The sequence below is a fragment of the Hyla sarda genome, chromosome 1 (genome assembly GCF_029499605.1).
Source record: "Hyla sarda isolate aHylSar1 chromosome 1, aHylSar1.hap1, whole genome shotgun sequence".
NCBI lineage: Eukaryota > Metazoa > Chordata > Amphibia > Anura > Hylidae > Hyla > Hyla sarda.
In genome coordinates this window covers 304,535,167-304,552,499 of record NC_079189.1, presented here as the reverse complement: position 1 = coordinate 304,552,499, position 17,333 = coordinate 304,535,167, and the positions used below count along the sequence as shown (strand labels likewise).

General features: G+C 41.3%; 1 protein-coding gene across 1 annotated transcript in view; it reads left to right on the top strand.

Moving 5' to 3' along the window:
• COPE (COPI coat complex subunit epsilon) overlaps nt 1-13,999 on the top strand; it is a 31,316-nt gene extending 17,317 nt beyond the window's left edge. Inside the window, exons 6-10 of the mRNA XM_056518176.1 lie at nt 2,741-2,822; nt 3,567-3,722; nt 6,102-6,170; nt 8,048-8,122; nt 13,712-13,999. Coding sequence (XP_056374151.1) covers nt 2,741-2,822; nt 3,567-3,722; nt 6,102-6,170; nt 8,048-8,122; nt 13,712-13,759 — 430 coding nt within the window. The 3' untranslated portion in view covers nt 13,760-13,999. The remainder of the gene's footprint in view (nt 1-2,740; nt 2,823-3,566; nt 3,723-6,101; nt 6,171-8,047; nt 8,123-13,711) is intronic.
• Nucleotides 14,000-17,333: the final 3,334 nt, after the last annotated feature.

The window sequence follows — 17,333 nt, the reverse complement described above, 5'->3', positions numbered from 1 at the left end:
CTGCTCGGGTGTCCTTTCTTTTGGTCTCAGGAGGAGATCCCGTGAGGTAGCTCGTACATTATTGTATGCCCGCCTTAGCACGTAATCAGGGTACCCCTGCTCTTGAATGTCCTCCTAAGATCATCCGCCTGTCTCAGGAATTCTTTCATGTCTGAACAATTTCTCCTTAGGCGTAAATATTGTCCCTTTGGGATGCCCCTCTTTAGGGGACCTGGGTGACAACTTCCCCATCCAAGAAGACTGTTAGCTGCAGTCTGCTTCCTATAAATGGTAGTATACAGATTACCTCCCACATTTCTATAGATCTTAACATCCAAAAAAGCCAGTTCCTGTTTTTGTACCTCAAATGTAAACCGCAACCCAATTATAGTGTCTTTTGAGCAATTTAACAAATTCTGAGAACTCACTGTCATTGCCGTCCCACAGTATAAAAATGTTGTAGACGACATCTTATCCAGGAATCTCTCTCTGATGAACACTTGGGTGGCCTCCCACCAACCCAGGAGCAAGTTGGCATATGTGGGGGCACAAGGGCTCCCCATCGCTATTCCCCACCTTATCCAAAGGCTTAACAACCAAGTCAGGGTTTTTATTGGGGGTTTTATACAATTGGTTGTTAAGCCTTCTATGCTAAAGGCCAGATTCACAATAGCTGCAGGAAGTGAAGGATTGTGTGCTGCCCCCCTCTTCACTGAATGGGCTGCTGGGGCATGTAGGATCGACAACCAGGGAATGTGCTGCCCCTCCTATCTGGCCACACAACTCCCTCCCTAATCTAACTCACTTCTCCACTATGGTTATTTTTATCCCATTAGTCGATGAATCGAAACAATAATTGTCCAATTAATCCATTATGAGAATAATCGTTAGTTGTAGCCCTAGTCAATAGTAATACACCGTGGGGGAGATTTATCAAAACCTGTCCAGAGGAAAAGTTACCCATAGCAACCAATCAGCTTGCTTCTTTCATTTTTAACAAGGCCTCTGCAAAATGAAGGAAGCAATCTGATTGGTTGCTCTGGGCAACTTTTTTCTTCTGGACAGGTTTTGATAAATCTCCCCCTGTATGTATGGATGTATATAGCACAGTTTCATAGCATTATAGCTTGGTAAACGCTTTTCAGTCTCAGAACATAAAGCAGCAACACATGCGTTTTCTTAGAACTCCAGGTTATCTCTTGTCAGAACTCTTAGAATAGCTCAGGTTTGGAATCCAGCTCTGTACTTGTATGTCAATAAAGTGGCACATATGCTGTCCCCTTCTTTCAGAGATATATTCTAGACAGGAGGGGTAGATCAAGTGCATTGTGAACAGAGCCTTACTCCCAAAAACTAAGGCAATTGCACATTGTTATATATAGCAGCGCCCAGGTGGGGAATGTAATGTATAAGATATTTAGAATCCATAAAGATGGTTATGGTTAACTGCCTTTTAATTTTAATTCTGATTTACAATAAATAGTAAAAGTTATATTGCTGTACCTGGCTGTAGAATCACCAGGCGCTGAAGTGGGGGAGGTAGTACATGCAGCTGTGTCATGATTACCTAGCGGTATGTCTGGACAAGTAATATGGCAGCAGGTTTTTATACCGTATCTTACGTTTTGGCATCCTGTTAAAAAGGGATGTCAACATATACCATGACATTAAGGTCATTTCCCTTAAATGGTCACTGTTGTTTCTAACAGCTGCTCTTCATGTGATAGCCTTACATTTTTGTATATCACTTAATTTGCAAAAAAAAATGACTGCTTACCCCAGAAAAACAGCTCTAAAGTCTTGGACACTAGGCATCTCCCTTCCCTGCAGTCTGCTGTCCACTGCCTGTTGTTAGGGGAAATCTGTCTCTAGTAACAGCCACAGCAAGACTGATTACAGGAAGTAAGGAAAGGGCTTAGCCACTGCTCTGTGCAGGAGAGGTAGAGATATGTGTACCTGCATCAGTAAGTGTCCAGAGGATCTGCACTGTCAATGCAATGTAACTCAATACTTCCCTCATGTTTTAGCAGCAGTAGTACTAATACCTTTTTGCTCATATCACCTTGCAAACCACAGTAACTACCTTCCACCACCCCCACACGCCATCTATTATAGTGTACTGTGTAAATTATCTGCTAGCACAGTGCCAGTCTGTTCAGTGCTTAGGGTAGCCCTTCTTGTTGTCCTGCTGGTTTATTCATGTCTTTTCACATAGCACCTTGCAAATACCTACTGCGTCAGTAACCTCTTCTTCCTGTACATACCGTCTATAGTGCTGTACTGTATAAAGCCAGTTCAGTACACTTTTACCAGCACAATGTCATGGCATAGCAGGGAGTGTGATTGACTAGAGTAGTAAGGGAAGTAGTACTTGCGTATACTGCTGGCAAATGGCTCAGCTCTTGTCCTACCCTCTGAAATGCATAGTAATCTGAATGGTTAATCTAATATTTAGTGCCCTGGTATTCTAATACGTTGACATTAGTTGACTACATTTTGAGCATTAAAGTGAACGGGGCCGCTGCCTGTACCTTATGGTATACATTGGCATCCTTTTTTGACAGGATGCTGACATATACCCTGAATGTAAGGGGAAAACATAATGTAAAAAAAAACCACAGAGCACTATGAATACTTATTCTAAGCAAATGATGAAATTAGACTCATGAAAACATGAAGTAGGAACTTGACACTCAGATTACAGAAGTAATATGTATTAGGGGAATAGTAAACTTTACATTATTTCCTATTCTCATTCTAGGAAGGAGCTGAAGAAAATGGTGGATACAGATGAGGATGCAACACTGACACAGCTGTCGACAGCATGGGTTAATATTGCCATGGTCAGTATGTAGACAGGAAATGTTTTAAATAGGTTGTTGAAGACCATCCCTGTTCATATGCCATATTAGGATATATGAATGTCATAGAGGGGTTCCCTGCTTGGAAGTCCCCTGATAAGCTGAAATGTTCTATGTTCTATTCTGGCAGACCTTCACCATCCTGTTATTGAATGATTGCTTTGCAATAATATATACTCAATAATAATATATCCCATTGAATAATAATATATATTACATTGAATAATATTTCCCATTGAATAAGAATATATGCCATTGTAGGGGAAATAACTGATTGCTTGCGCCAAACCCCTAGAAAATATGATCAGTTAGCATGTAACGTAGGAGGAAAGGTAACCAATACCTGCTGTACTTGGTATGCATCCATGTATGGTAGTGTTATGACCTTTCCAACCCTCTTACCTTATTGTGTCTTCTCAAAATTGTCTCATGACATGGAAGCATGAACCTTTATTTTAGCATGTAATCACTTATATCAGTTATATCACTTTAACCTGTAAGCAGACTCTTAGGAAAATAGCCTTTTCTCCCTCACCCCCACCTTTGGCAGGTACCCTTTACTTCTGTGCGTCTCACATAACTGTGGACACTGTGTATGTATACCAAGATAGTGTGATTAGTCATGAATATTTCATAGATCAAGGTACCTTTTTACTCTTTGTGTTGTATCTGTTGCTGCTGTATCTCTGTGCTCAGTTTTCTTATACTTGAGTCTTCATCCAATAGGGCGGGGATAAACTGCAGGATGCCTTCTACATCTTCCAAGAGATGTCTGACAAGTACTCTTCTACCGTCCTGCTGTTAAATGGGCAAGCTGCTTGTTACATGGGACAGGGCAAGTGGGAGGATGCTGAAGGAGTCCTACAGGAGGCTTTAGACAAGGTACTCGTCTTCCTTGAATCTAACTGTTGTGATCGATCACTATCACCTTTTGTGTACAAGGACTTTAACCCCTGTACTGCCTCAAAAATGGCATAAAAAATATAAAGACTGCATGTATCTAAAAAATGGTACCAAAAAGTACTGTTTAAAAAGAAAATCCCTTTTTATTGTGCATTGGCAATCATCATGATCATTCCAACCTGTAGTATGAAGAAAGCATTTCATTTATACCGGAAGGTTAACATCATGAAAAAATAAATAAGTTAATTACAGTATTACTAATTTTTTCATCTGGCCTCCCCAAAAAATATATTGAAAACAGATCAAAGTCATATGTATGCCATAATGTTACAATTAATCTTGTAGGCTAAACAGGTAGTCTGGTTTAGAAACCCCTCTCTATCTCCTGCACAGTGCTTCAGCTGTTTTTGTACATTGAGTAACACATTTTTGGGGTGCTTATGAAATTTTGAGCCAAAAATTAATTTTACTTGAATAAAGCAAAATTTTCATGGCCTCATGGTAAAAGCTTTTTTCCAACAACTGTGTGGTCCAAATGCTCACCACACCGCTAGATGAATTCTTTGAGGGTTTCTGCTGTACTGGTACCATGGGGGTAACTGCAAATGCACAGTAAAGTATCAGTCTTCGGAGATGATACTAAGTTGGGTTAAGTGGATAACACAATAGATGACAGGACACCATCACAAATGGATCTGGAAGGGTTGGAGGTTTGGGGTGGGAAGTGGCACATGAGGTTCAACACTGATAAATGTAAGGTTTATTCTAGAAACCAACGTCAATCAGCTACTGCCAAGGCAAGTAAAATTTTGGGGTGGATTAAAAGGGGCAAAGATGCCCATGACAAGGAAATAATTCTGCTGTACAAATAACTAGTCACACATAGAATACTGTGTACAGTACTGGGCACCAGTGTAAAAGAAAGATATTGTGGAGCTGAAGAGGGTTCAAAGACTGGCAACCAGAGTAATATGGGGAATGGGAGGACTACAGTACCCAGAAAGATTATCAGAATTAGGGATATTTAATTTAGAAAAAATCCTGTTTAGGAGATACCTAAAAATCATGTATAAATATATCAGGGACAGTACAGAGATCTCTCCCATGACCTATTTATACCCAGGACTGTATCTATAACAAGGGGGCATCTTCTACGTCTAGAGGAAGAAAGGTTTCTACATCAGCACAGACGAGGGTTCTTTACTGTAATTCACCTTTATGGGGACAAAAAAAAAGCCCTAAAAAAAGAAGGCCACAAAATTCACAGGGCCATCCTTTTATATCTGAGGCTTGTGTTTGAGCACGCTTGGGCCAAAAATGTTTTGAATTCTTTGAGGGTGCAGTTTTTAAAATGGGGTGATCCAGGCCTCTCAATTAGACTTCAGAAATGAGAAAAGAACTGACCGCTCGTCATAGCGGGGTGGTCCTGGCGGCAATCAACGTCCGGGACCCGTGTCTAATGCTAGACATCACTGATCGCAGTAATGCCCGGCATTAATCCCCTTAGACGCCGCGATCAAAGTTGATCGCCGCGTCTAAAATGAAAAAAAAAAATTCACGGCAACTCAGCGGAGTTGATCAAGACCACCGCGGTGAAACCGATCAGCTTAACGGACGGCGGGAGGGCCCTTACCTGCCTACTCTCCATCTGATCTCTTCTGTGATGCTCTAGCCTAGTTCAGCAGGCTGAAGCAATTGAGCACAGATAACACTGATCAGTGCTATGCTATGGCATAGCATTGAACAGTGTATGCGATAGAACTTTACATTACAGAAGATTGCATGAAAAAGTCTCCTATTGGGACTAAAAAATGGTTTAAAAAAATTAACATATAAAAAATGTGAATTAACCACTAACATACTAAAAGTTTAAATCGCCGCCCTTTTCCCAAATTCCATAAAAATGTAAACATAATAAAAATGAACATGTGGTATCGCCATGTGCGTAAATGTCCAAACTATAAAAATATGTTAATTTAACCACCCTGTCAATGGCGTATACGTAAAAAAGTTCAATCAAAACAAAAATGATAGCGCTAAAAACTACAGACCACAGCGCTAAAAAAAATGAGCCCTCATACCACCCTGTATGCTGAAAAATAAAAAAGTTATAGGGGTCAGAAGATGACAATTTTAAACATGTTGGTGCATGTAGTTATAATTTTGGTCCTAAAATAAAACCTATATAAATCTTTGTAACCGTATGGACCTACAGAATAAATATAAGGTGTCATTTTTACCGAAAAGTAATAATATAAATGACAGTATTGGTATACATGATAACTATTGCTGTACGCCTTTTTCTTGATTTAATAAGAGGTTTTATATGACACAAGACTGTGTCTCCTTGGCTTACAGGACAGCAGCCATCCAGAAACTCTGATTAATTTCATTGTATTAACTCAACACATTGGAAAGCCCCCAGAGGTAAGAGTGGGATCACTTTCTCTGCGGATTACATTTTCTGTTTGTTATCCACAGTTAGGCTTATTTTACTATGGAAAAATCTGTCTCAACATGTGTAGAAAGTGAAATTCATGGCATTTCTACAGGAATTATGTAAAAGCTATTGTTAATACTGTGTAAGTCCAGACTGACGTATTGTATCTTGCTGCTGAATTAGCACCAAAAATCTGCTATATGTGAATCTTTGCTCACTTTTCTGGCCTTTTGATTATCTAGTATAGATACAGTGTATTTACCATATAAATTAATGTGAGCATTTCATATAATAGCAGAGAGCAGGAACAGAGATGTCAGATTCCCTCAGCTTCTAGCAGGTATAAGAATCTGTGAAACATTATGCTAGAAAGATCGAATGTATCACAGTGAGCCAGATCCACATGTCTGATATAGTGCACAGATTTGATGTCCAGCTGATCAATACGCCATAATAATCAGTAGAAACAATACAGCACCTCCATTAAAATATAGCTTTTATTCCAAGGAATCCAAAAGCACCACCCATTAACCCGCATTCAAATGCAGCATCACAACATGTAGTAAAATGTAGAGCAACAGCTCAGCTTTAAACCACACCTATTCTTTCACAGAAAAAAGACAGATAAAGACAACTGATGGTGAGTTAGTTTTGACAAGGACATATAAGTGGTTTACAGAGGAAGAAGGCTTCTTCTTTCCTGATGTATTCCCCCTCCACATACACTCCAAGGGAGGGGGGACCAACTCCATCTTTATGCCTATAGATTTAGATGGGGATGTTCTAATAGCTCCTATAGCTATACTGTTTAGGGGTCCCAATATTTTGTCCGTACAGTATAGCTCCTGGATGGCAGGGTTTTTTGCTTAAAAAAAAAAAAAAAAAAAAAAAAAAAGCACACTGAGCCAATAGTAGAATCAATACATTTGGTATGGGAGGTTGTACTTTTTAGCACATTAACACTTTTCTTAAAGGAAAACTGTGACAAAAAATTTTTCATTTCCCCTGTGCCCGGGCTGCAAAAAGTAAAAAAAAAATAAACAAAAAAAAACTTTTACTCACCTTCCCATGTTCCTCCGTTCCACCGATATCTGCATCCCGATACATGTCACTGTCCTGTAAGGAGCCTGGGCCCGCCTTCTCCCTGCTGCCCGGGCTTCTTACATGACAGTGCGCTCAGCCTATCACCGGCTGAGGCGGGACATTGCTGTGGCTGGCCATACGCAGAGCGCAGTATAAGTCACCAAACCCAGGAACCAGGAAGAAGACCAGTACCGGAGGACCGGGACACTGATATCAGCGCAACGGGGGAATGTAGGAAGGAGAGTTAAAGTAATTTATTTTATTTTATTTTTTTGCAGCCCAGGCACAGAGGAAAGGAAAAATGATTTGTCACTGTTCTCCTTTAAATCAATAGGGCAGTGGATTTATAGAAAGTAATGTAAGTATTGAAAGTATTTGCATTATTCTATGCAGTGTGATATTTGCAACTACCAGGGAGCTTTCTCCTGGTAAATTGAGGTCCACTACCAATTGCAACTGCTGTTCTGTCTCTTGCAACTAATGTTGTGAGACGGTATACAGGAAATTATGTCAGGGACCTCTTGGCTACGTGTGCACTCCTTCACATAGCAGAGAGGTCCCTGACCTTACAGGAAGACACAACCTAGCACACAGTTAAGACAGCACATGCAGTAGCAGTAACCAGAGTGCAGTGAGGCAAACACAGCTTACTATGTCAGAGATTAGTCCCTTTAGTGCACCTCTAATGTCACATCATCTGAGAGGCTTTAGAAAGAACAGTAAGTATCACACCACTTGGGCTATTTTTATGATTTTTTTTTTTAATCATCCCTTTCTTAAGGTCACAAACCGCTATCTCTCTCAGTTGAAAGACGGACATCGAAATCACCCATTTATTAAGGAATTTCAAGCAAAGGTAACAACAAAGCATACATTTTTGACTAAATGTCTGTTTAAAGTAGAGTTCACACGTAGCGCATCCGCAGCGTATTAGGCACTGCGTATGCGATACTGACCATACCTACAGAATGCCTCCAGCTGTGCCTGTGCGTCCTGCTTTGTCTTCTCCTAGCTACAGTACCCACTACGAGCAGACACACAGTGATCTGTGAGTCACCAAGCGCATGCGCAGTGCATTCACAGACATCGCGGTTGCTCCCTAAGCTAGGCCTAGTGTGGCTGCAATGTCTGTGAGTACGCTGGGCATGCGTACGGCGACTCGCAGATCATTGTGTGTCTGCTCGTTGGACACACGGGCAGTGCAGGAGGCACACTCTAGGGATGCTCGCTAACACATCTGCTTCATCAAATACTCTGTGAAAGCACTATGTGTGACTTTACCCGTAAAAGGAAACTACAGCTGCAAAATCATAGGAATTATATATGCTTTCTACATCTGCTCCCTTCTAGAAACCTTTTGCGCTGTTCGGTGCTTAAAAGGAGATTTACCTGGGATTAAAGCACAGTTTTTTGGTTTGTTTGTTTTTTCATATAGTCTAACCCCTTATTTGTTAATCAAATTATCTTGGTTTATAAGGCAGAGCCGCCAACAAATCTGTTCTTATGGTTCCTGTCTTAATATAGGATAAAAAAAAATAGTTTTGATGCCCAGGTCTAGGAGACTAGTGGATCCAGAGATGTCTCGCAGCCCCCTGTCTCCTACACTGAGGTCAAATCAAATGTATACGTGTGTTGGTATTGTGGCTGATGGCTTCTGACTAAATGGTGAAGGGCTATGACATTTTTATTGCTGTCTTAAATGTTATGGGCAGCTGCAGACACCTTTTGGATCACTGTTAAGTATAAAAGTAAACTGTCTTTTTTTCCAGAGCTGATGGTGGTTGTCAAACATTAAAAAAATGAAATTCTCAGCCAAGTGTGAAGGAGTGGAGCCGCACTGCTCAAGTGATCAGCCTGCCATGCCTCCTGACTTGCACTCACCTTCCACACCTTGATTAATGTATCAAGCTTGGCTTACAATCAAGAAGAAGCCAGGATTTGAGAGCAAGTGAGGAGATGTGCCAGGCTGTGGCACTTGAGCAGCTCATCCTACTTGACACGAGGCTGAGAAATAAAAAGATGCAAAATACGAAAAACCGCAGGTCAGCTCCCCACTAGTCTGAGTGAAAATGTATCCTGGGACATAATATAAGGTTGAAGAGCATGGGCAGCAGTGGGACACTTCCTATGTAGATAGCAGAATATAAAAAACAGTACATTTTGTTCCCTGGAAAATGGTATAAAAAGCTAAACTTTAGTAAGACATATTAAAAAAACCTTATTAGTAAAACATGTCATTAAAACAAGTGAAACTTGTTAAAGGTGCCAGCAGGAAAAGTGGTGTAAATAAGCCTATGTATAAATAGAGCTAGTCATTATGATTCCAATAGTCCTCTCCATCAGTGAGATATAAGCAAATAAGTGACATGGCAAGAGCCCAGACAAGTCTAGCCTATGTCCTCAAAAGCACCACCCATTAACCCGCTTGCATCTGCCTACCTTGTTTACCTGACAGCCATTAGAACCAAGAAAAGGAAAAAACCACTTAAAAACAGACCATATGTAAAATAAAATAAATTTTATTTAGGATAATTCCAAAACATATAAAACACAAACACAGCGTGGACAAACAAAGGTGGGAACAGGGAGCAGGGGGAGACAATGAAGGGGGTAAAGAAATAGTCCAGGTGTGCTAAGCAATATTACAAAGAGACAAGTATGTCAAAATGAAATAAAAAAAAATCATATACACATAAGGCACATACAAGGGCAACGTTGCCTCATTAATAAATAAATGTGTACGTATCAAATACAATACAAATCACATAAATGAAGTGCCAAAAGTGTACAAAATAAATTGAAAAGACAAAGTAATTAAAAAGCACACAAACTGGATCACAAGAAGATGAAGACCACATGTAATGGTGGCATGAATCAATGGAACTCCCTCCGCTCCCCAGTTACCCACCAGACCTCCAACGCGTTTCACCCAGCGGGGCTTTTCACCCAGTTACCCAAACTTGTTATGTGCAATACCTACTGATGTGCAATAGTTACCTATATGTATTGTAGATGTGCTTTATGCCATCCTTTTTATATGCATATACTCTTTATACGCATATACATGTTTTTTATTGATGCATTGTCTTTTCTTCTACGGAAATGATAAAATTTGTGCTTATTTGGCACATATCTTCCTATAAAATGACTCTGTAGGTGCTCTCTTGGTTTTTTGAAGTATTTAAAAAAAAAAAAGAAAAATTTTTTTAAAAATACCCTCCCCCAATAAGGAAGTAAATCGTCTGTTTTTTTCCATTTTACCCCCAAAAAAGCATTTAAAAAATAATTAACATATTTGGTATCACTGCATGCATAAATGTCTGAACTATCAAAATATAATGTTATTGATCCTGTATGGTGAATGGCTTTCTTGTCACATAATATAGAATAAAATTAAGTTAAAAAAATTAATTAAAAGGTTAATATATGCAAATGAGGTATCAATAAAAAGTAAAGATCGCTGTGCAAAAAATTTGCCCTACTACTGCCGCTTATACGGAAAAATGGTCATCAAAATAGAGGGATTTTAAACACACTAATTTTGTTAAAAAGTTTTGAGATTTGTTTTAAAGCAGTACAATAATAGAAAAGTGTGTAATCATGGGTATCATTTTATTCGTATTAACACGAATAAGAATAAGAAAAACATGTCATTTTTACCATAAATTGTACAGCGTTAAAATGAAACCTTCCAAAATTTGCTAAATTGCTGTTTTCTTTTCAATTTCCCCACACAAATAGTATTTTAATTTATTTCGCCATACATTATATGGTAAAGCGAGTGATGTCATTACAAAGGACAACTGGTCGCACAAAAAATAAGCCCTCATATTAATCTGTGGGTGAAAATATAAGAGTTATGATTTTTAGAAAGCGGGGAGGAAAAAACGAAAACGCGAAAATAAAATTGGCGGTGTTCTTAAGGGGTTAAAGGGCTGCTACTGTCATGTGTATCTTGTACCTTTTTATAAATGTCTGAAGGGTCTTGGCTTTGGAGACACTGACGTAAAGTAGAGATCATGGGGGTACACGTTTTCTGGACTGCATGTCACCCTTTTTATTGATGAATACAGTGGTCCCTCAACATACGATGGTAATCTGTTCCAAATGAACCATCGTTTGTTGAAACCATCGTATGTTGAGGGATCCGTGCAATGGAAAGTATAGGAAGCTGTACTCACCTGTCCCCGCCACTCCAGACCCGTCACCGCTGCCCTGGATGTCGCCCTCCATCACTATCACCATGTCCCCGATGCTCCGGACCGTCTCTGCTTCCCCGGGATCCTTGCTCTCTGTCACCGTCATCACGTCACTATGCACGCACGCCGCTCCAATTGGATGACGGGAGGGCGTAAGTGCGACGTGATGACGTTGAAGAAGAGCGCCGGCGATGGAGGGGATCGTGAAGATGACGCTCCGGAGCCCCGAGGACAGGTAGGAGACCATCACCGGAGCACACGGGGCACCGTAAAAGGCTATCTGGCAGCAGCTGAAGCAGTCAGCGCTGCCGGATAGTCGTTTATGCGATGGCCCCGACATACAAAAGCATTGCATGTTGATGCTGCCTTCAACATGCGATGGCCTCTGAGAGGCAATTGCATGTTGAAATTATCTTATGTCAGGGCCATCGTAGGTCGGGGGTCACTGTACTTTGTCACTACCCAGAATGGAATGAATGCATACTCCATAGCGCAGCCAATAGAGATAAGGAAGACTATGCCAATCTATAAAACAGCAGTTGTGAACAATAAAGAGGAATGCTCCTTTACCCTGTAGATGTTATTGTTAAATTTTAGGAAATAAAATCACAGGTGACCACACGCTTTCTTCTTGGACCTTGGTAAGGAACATGTAAAATAAAAAACATAAAAACGTCATAATTAAGCTAGGTGTTTCTGGACAAATACCTGCTGATCTATAATGCTCAAGGGGTTATTATTTAATATCCCTGGTCATCTACGGTGGTTCTGGGTTTAAATATGTGTTTTTTGTTGTTTTGGATGATGGCTGAGTTAATGGTTTGTCTGCAGTGGTCAAGGGCAGCAAAGGAGTTAAAATGTACATATAATTTAAATTAGTCCTGCTTTCCTTTAAGCAACTATACATGGTTTACATGATAATCTACTGCAGCCACCGCTAGGGGGAGCTCACTGCATAGAAATTACCATTGAACTCTATGTGAACTGTATAGTGAGTTCAGTGGGTTAAAGAAAACTAAAACTTTTCATGTTGGTGACACACTTTTTTAGACATGCATAGTTTTGTGACATACAAAACATTTTTTTTCACTAGCAAACAGGAGGTTAAACTGACATGTTAATAAGAGAATCAGATACATTTATAAATTGTAATAATAAAATGTATGGGGGGTACCACCTATTGCACATATCGCGTTATGCGTCCTGCTGGGCTGAGGGAGGGACCAACAGTAAGGGAGCTTGACAAGGCCACAATAGTAGATCACGTATATAACATCTTAAATATCAGTATCAGCACTACAAAGGTGGCTTCATCATCCCCTTGTGCCATTTTACTTTGACACAGGGAATAAATTGGGGGGGGGGGGGGTAAACAAAATCCCCCCTCCCCTCCCTTGTGCCATTTTATTACCCCCCCCCCCTCTCTTGTGCCATTTACTTACCCCTCCATTGTGCCATTTCATTAATCCCCCCTCCCTTGTGCCATTTCATTACCCCCTTTTGTGCCATTTCATTACCCCCAACCCACATCCCCCCCGCCTTTTCATTACCCCTCAAGGTGCCTCCACCATTTCATAACCTCCCGTGCCATTGGCACGGCGGATTGAAATGGCATGGAGGTGACTGAAATGTCCCCAAACCTTGCCCCAGAACCTCCTTTTTCTCTCCATTTGCTTCACGGTAGGCCCCGGTGCGACAAGGGACTTTCTCATGTTCCGTTTCTCGGGCACAACATCAAGGGGCATCACTCATCATTCCTGACAGCCATCACTTCTCACTGACTTAAAGTGGGAGCACCACTGGCTGCCAGTTGAAGATCAGGCAACATGGGCCGTGGCCACATAAAAGCATTGATTGGAAAGTTCTGCCATAGGGTTTATAATTCTGAAAGTGATATTGACAAACATTGCTGCTACTCTCCTATATCTGTTTGTTATTTTATTAACATGTTCACTGTAAAGAGGTAATTTTGTTCCTTTTTTTGTTTGGCATTTCTTTTTTTATTTGTGTCTGACAAATATTTATTCCCAGTTGTATGCTACATTGTAAATGGCCAATGACTGTGTCATGTATGTTAGACAGGATTTTTTTTGTAATGGCATGTATAATATTTCTTGGATAACATAGGTTTAGGAAAATGAATGTATACTCTCTACGAGGTAATCCCTGTCAGATGGGAAATAATGTCTCTCTTTGTACGAATTGCTCCTTTCAGCACATTAACAATTCTCTTCTGTTTCTTCCAGGAGAATGAGTTTGACCGCCTCGTGCTGCAGTACGCTCCCAGCGCATGACCTGGACCTGATTAATTTATATTTTACTCTATGAACACAAGTTAAAGCTCTTACAATGAAAATACATATGTTTCAACTTGGGCACATTGCCAGATCCGACAAGTGAAGCTAATGCTGGAGCTGGGGGAGGGGAAACTCCCCTACTCCAGTGTTTGTATTGGAATATTATATACAGTTTTTTCTGTGAGCCTTGGATTGCCAGTTTACCATCTGCATTTTTCATTATACTATATTAACATATTTACAACTTGAGTTCATTTTGTTTAACATGGACATTCCTAATAAAACACTTTTTTTCCTTTCTTTACATTTATCTCTGCCTTGGATATACCTAGTACTGGAAGCTTTTAAATTTGATACTCAATCTTCCAGTACATAAATGTATCTGTTACCAAACTAAACTTTTAATATATTGTTCCTTATGTAGTTATAAGACACTTTGCTATTTACTTGCTGTTAAAATTGTCAACATTTATATGTTTTTATTGTGATTGCAAAAACGGCCACTAGGTGGCTCTGTTATGTTTTTTCCCCTACCAAGCAGTTAGTTTGGTCTCCTCCCAGCCTGGCAGGAGACCAAATTAAGGAAGTGCATGCGGGGAATGGCGAGGCACAGCTCACGCAGGCTTCAGTGACGTCACGTCTACTTCGAAATGCCCACTTTCTCCTGCTGGGAGCTCACACAATGTAAGCAAGGGAAAGGTATGATTCAGAGCTTTTAAAAGCTCTGAGCATTTTTTTAAGGACAGGAGGGGTGTTAAGAATAATTAGGGAATGTATTCTGAGTTAGTTTAGAAATTATGGTTTGATGACAGTTATTCTTTAACCCCTTAAGGACTCAGCCCATTTTGGCCTTATTTTTACGTTTTCGTCTTTTCCTCCTCTCCTTCAAAAAATTATAACTCTTTTATATTTTTGTCCACAGACTAGTATGAGGGCTTGTTTTCTGCGCAACCAGTTGTCCGTTGTAATGCCATCACTCCCTTTTACCATAAAATGTATGGCGCAACCAAAAAAAATACTATTTGTTAGGGATGTAAGAAAAAATCGATTCTCGTGATAATCGCGATTTTTTTCATTTGCCGATACTGAATCGATTCAAAATATTTTTGAATCGATTCTTTTAGGGATGTGGAATTTTTATCTCCTGACGCCCGGAACAGCATGTCCTGGGCATCAGGAGATAAAAGTTCCACATTTGTGGAGCCGGGCAGGCCGGATCTGACACGGCGTCGCTCTGGGTGTATGTAGCGGGCTCCGACTCGTGCCCGCTCCGTACTATGCGACCCCCGGCTGATTTCAGTAGCCGGGGGCCGCCGCTAATAGCCAGCATGCGGCGATCGCCGCGGCTGGCTATTAAAGGAGTACTCCGGTGCACACTTTTCTCATGTTATGCAAAATAAAAGAAGACGCACTTTATCTTACCTGCCAACGAGCCCCCGGAGCTCCGGTACAGGTGTTCGGTCCCCGGGCTGTATTCTTCTTACTTCCTGTTAGCCCGGCACGTCACACGAAGCTTCAGCCTATCACTGGCCGCAGCGATGTCCCGCCTCTGCTGGTGATAGGCTGAAGCTCCATGTGACGTGCCGGGCTAACAGGAAGTAAGAAGAATACAGCCCGGGGACTGAATACCTGTACCGGAGCTCCGGGGGCTCGTTGGCAGGTAAGATAAAGTGCGTTTTCTTTTATTTTGCAGCCCGGACGGGATAAAATGAGAAAAGTGAGCACCGGAGTACTAGATCGCCGCTGTCAAAGCTGACAGCGGCGTCTATTGGGATCTATGAATGCTCCCAGGTGGGTGATGTATCGGGATATATCGCGATGTATCGTCACCTAGACGGTATTGCGATATATCGGGATATATCGAATCGCCACACTGGTATCGCGATTCGTATCGAATCGCCAAATTCTTGGCAATTCACACCCCTACTATTTGTGGTCAGGGCTCCACACATGACCGACAAGATTTGCCTACGCCAGCAGATAATACTCCTTCGGTGGTTCCTGTAAAGAAACTAATAACACATATGCATGACACTATATAGTAAAGTGGTTGAACTGTGCCCAAAAACCGCGACAGAAGGTTAGCCTTTAGAGGGCAAAAACACATAACCGTGCAGGAATAAAATAATTTATTGGAAGAACCATACCAAGTATCGGAAGACATCAGCCATTTTGTTGTGAAGATTTGGAACATAATTAGCATAGCAGCTTGACTTCCTTCTAAATAACGTGCAGAGGAAAACCTTGTGTCATGATGCTGCCCCAATGCGAAAAGAGTGACCTGATAATAGCTGATGATTACCTCCCAAAGTGGTGATCAATGACCTTGTGTGAGAAACAAACTGACGTGGACCGAGCAACTTCCCCTCGTATTCAAGTCACAAACGTTCTATGTACTTAACTGAAAGTTAAACCTAACAGTGGCTGAACTGTTCCCAAATCCGTGACCAAAGGTAGGCCTTTAAAGAGCAAAACACCTGACCCAGTAGGTTAATTAGTAGGATGCCTAAATCTCGTAATGAGCCCCCTCCCTCCCCCTGAAACCCCTAATACAGACCCTATAACAGTAGAACCAACCAACTAATTATGAACGGATGCTATATCTAGTGATGGATAGCTATATCCACTGTACCTACTCAGAAGAATATGCCAGCACTCTAGACCACGTTAGCGTATAAGCTAAACACACTGACATCTGTCATTGATCGAGAGAAACTGACAACTTCCTGCCAGGCCTAGCTACGCTATCCGATCCCTATTTTAGAGGCCAAACCCAAACTGTTTACACGCAAGTAACCTACCCCCATGACAGACCTGGACAATGATATGCATGTTCACCTGTACCCAGAACTAAACTCGAGAAACTTGCCTGAAGACTACCCGAACTGTACTGACATACCATGAACTACCCACCATCTGTACTCCGAAGTATTGGCCTGCTGCGGGTAGATGAACCTTGCATTGCCATTGTACCCGTATGTGGCCAAGACTATGCGTAGCCAATGTGCCTATCCACCTGAGAGGTCTAACGTGCCCTCGACTGCACCCAAAGAACCCTGACCCAACCTTGAACCGCTGAACTTCTGCCTCAAAACTGAACTCCGGGGTAACGTCCTGCCGCAATTGACAGCTTCATATGGATCACGCCTGTTACGGTTACAGTGCTTTGCACAGTCCTCGAACCTGTATTTCAATTTGTGAACCACCATGCCTGCACCTCTACCAGGTCTCATCGAAACCTCCATGTCTGTAGACGTGAGAGGTCCCTTTTCTAGCACCGTACCAGCCGACGTGACAGTTCTCTACGCAAGCCACATGCTCATACACAACAGGTCTGGCATAACCATCGCTTTTTTTTAATGACATGAAACTATAACTCAGAAAGCGGGTTAGTGGCAATAACAACACCATGTATCCCACTTCAGGTGTGGCAGGTATGAAGGGGCTACCACCCTTATGCGCTATGCCATTGTTGCTCTGAAGCGAGTCATTAACAACAACTCTGTAGTGCATCCTCCTCCAGCCGTGTTATGTATACTGAATATCCCGCCACCTGTATGTCATGATGTTG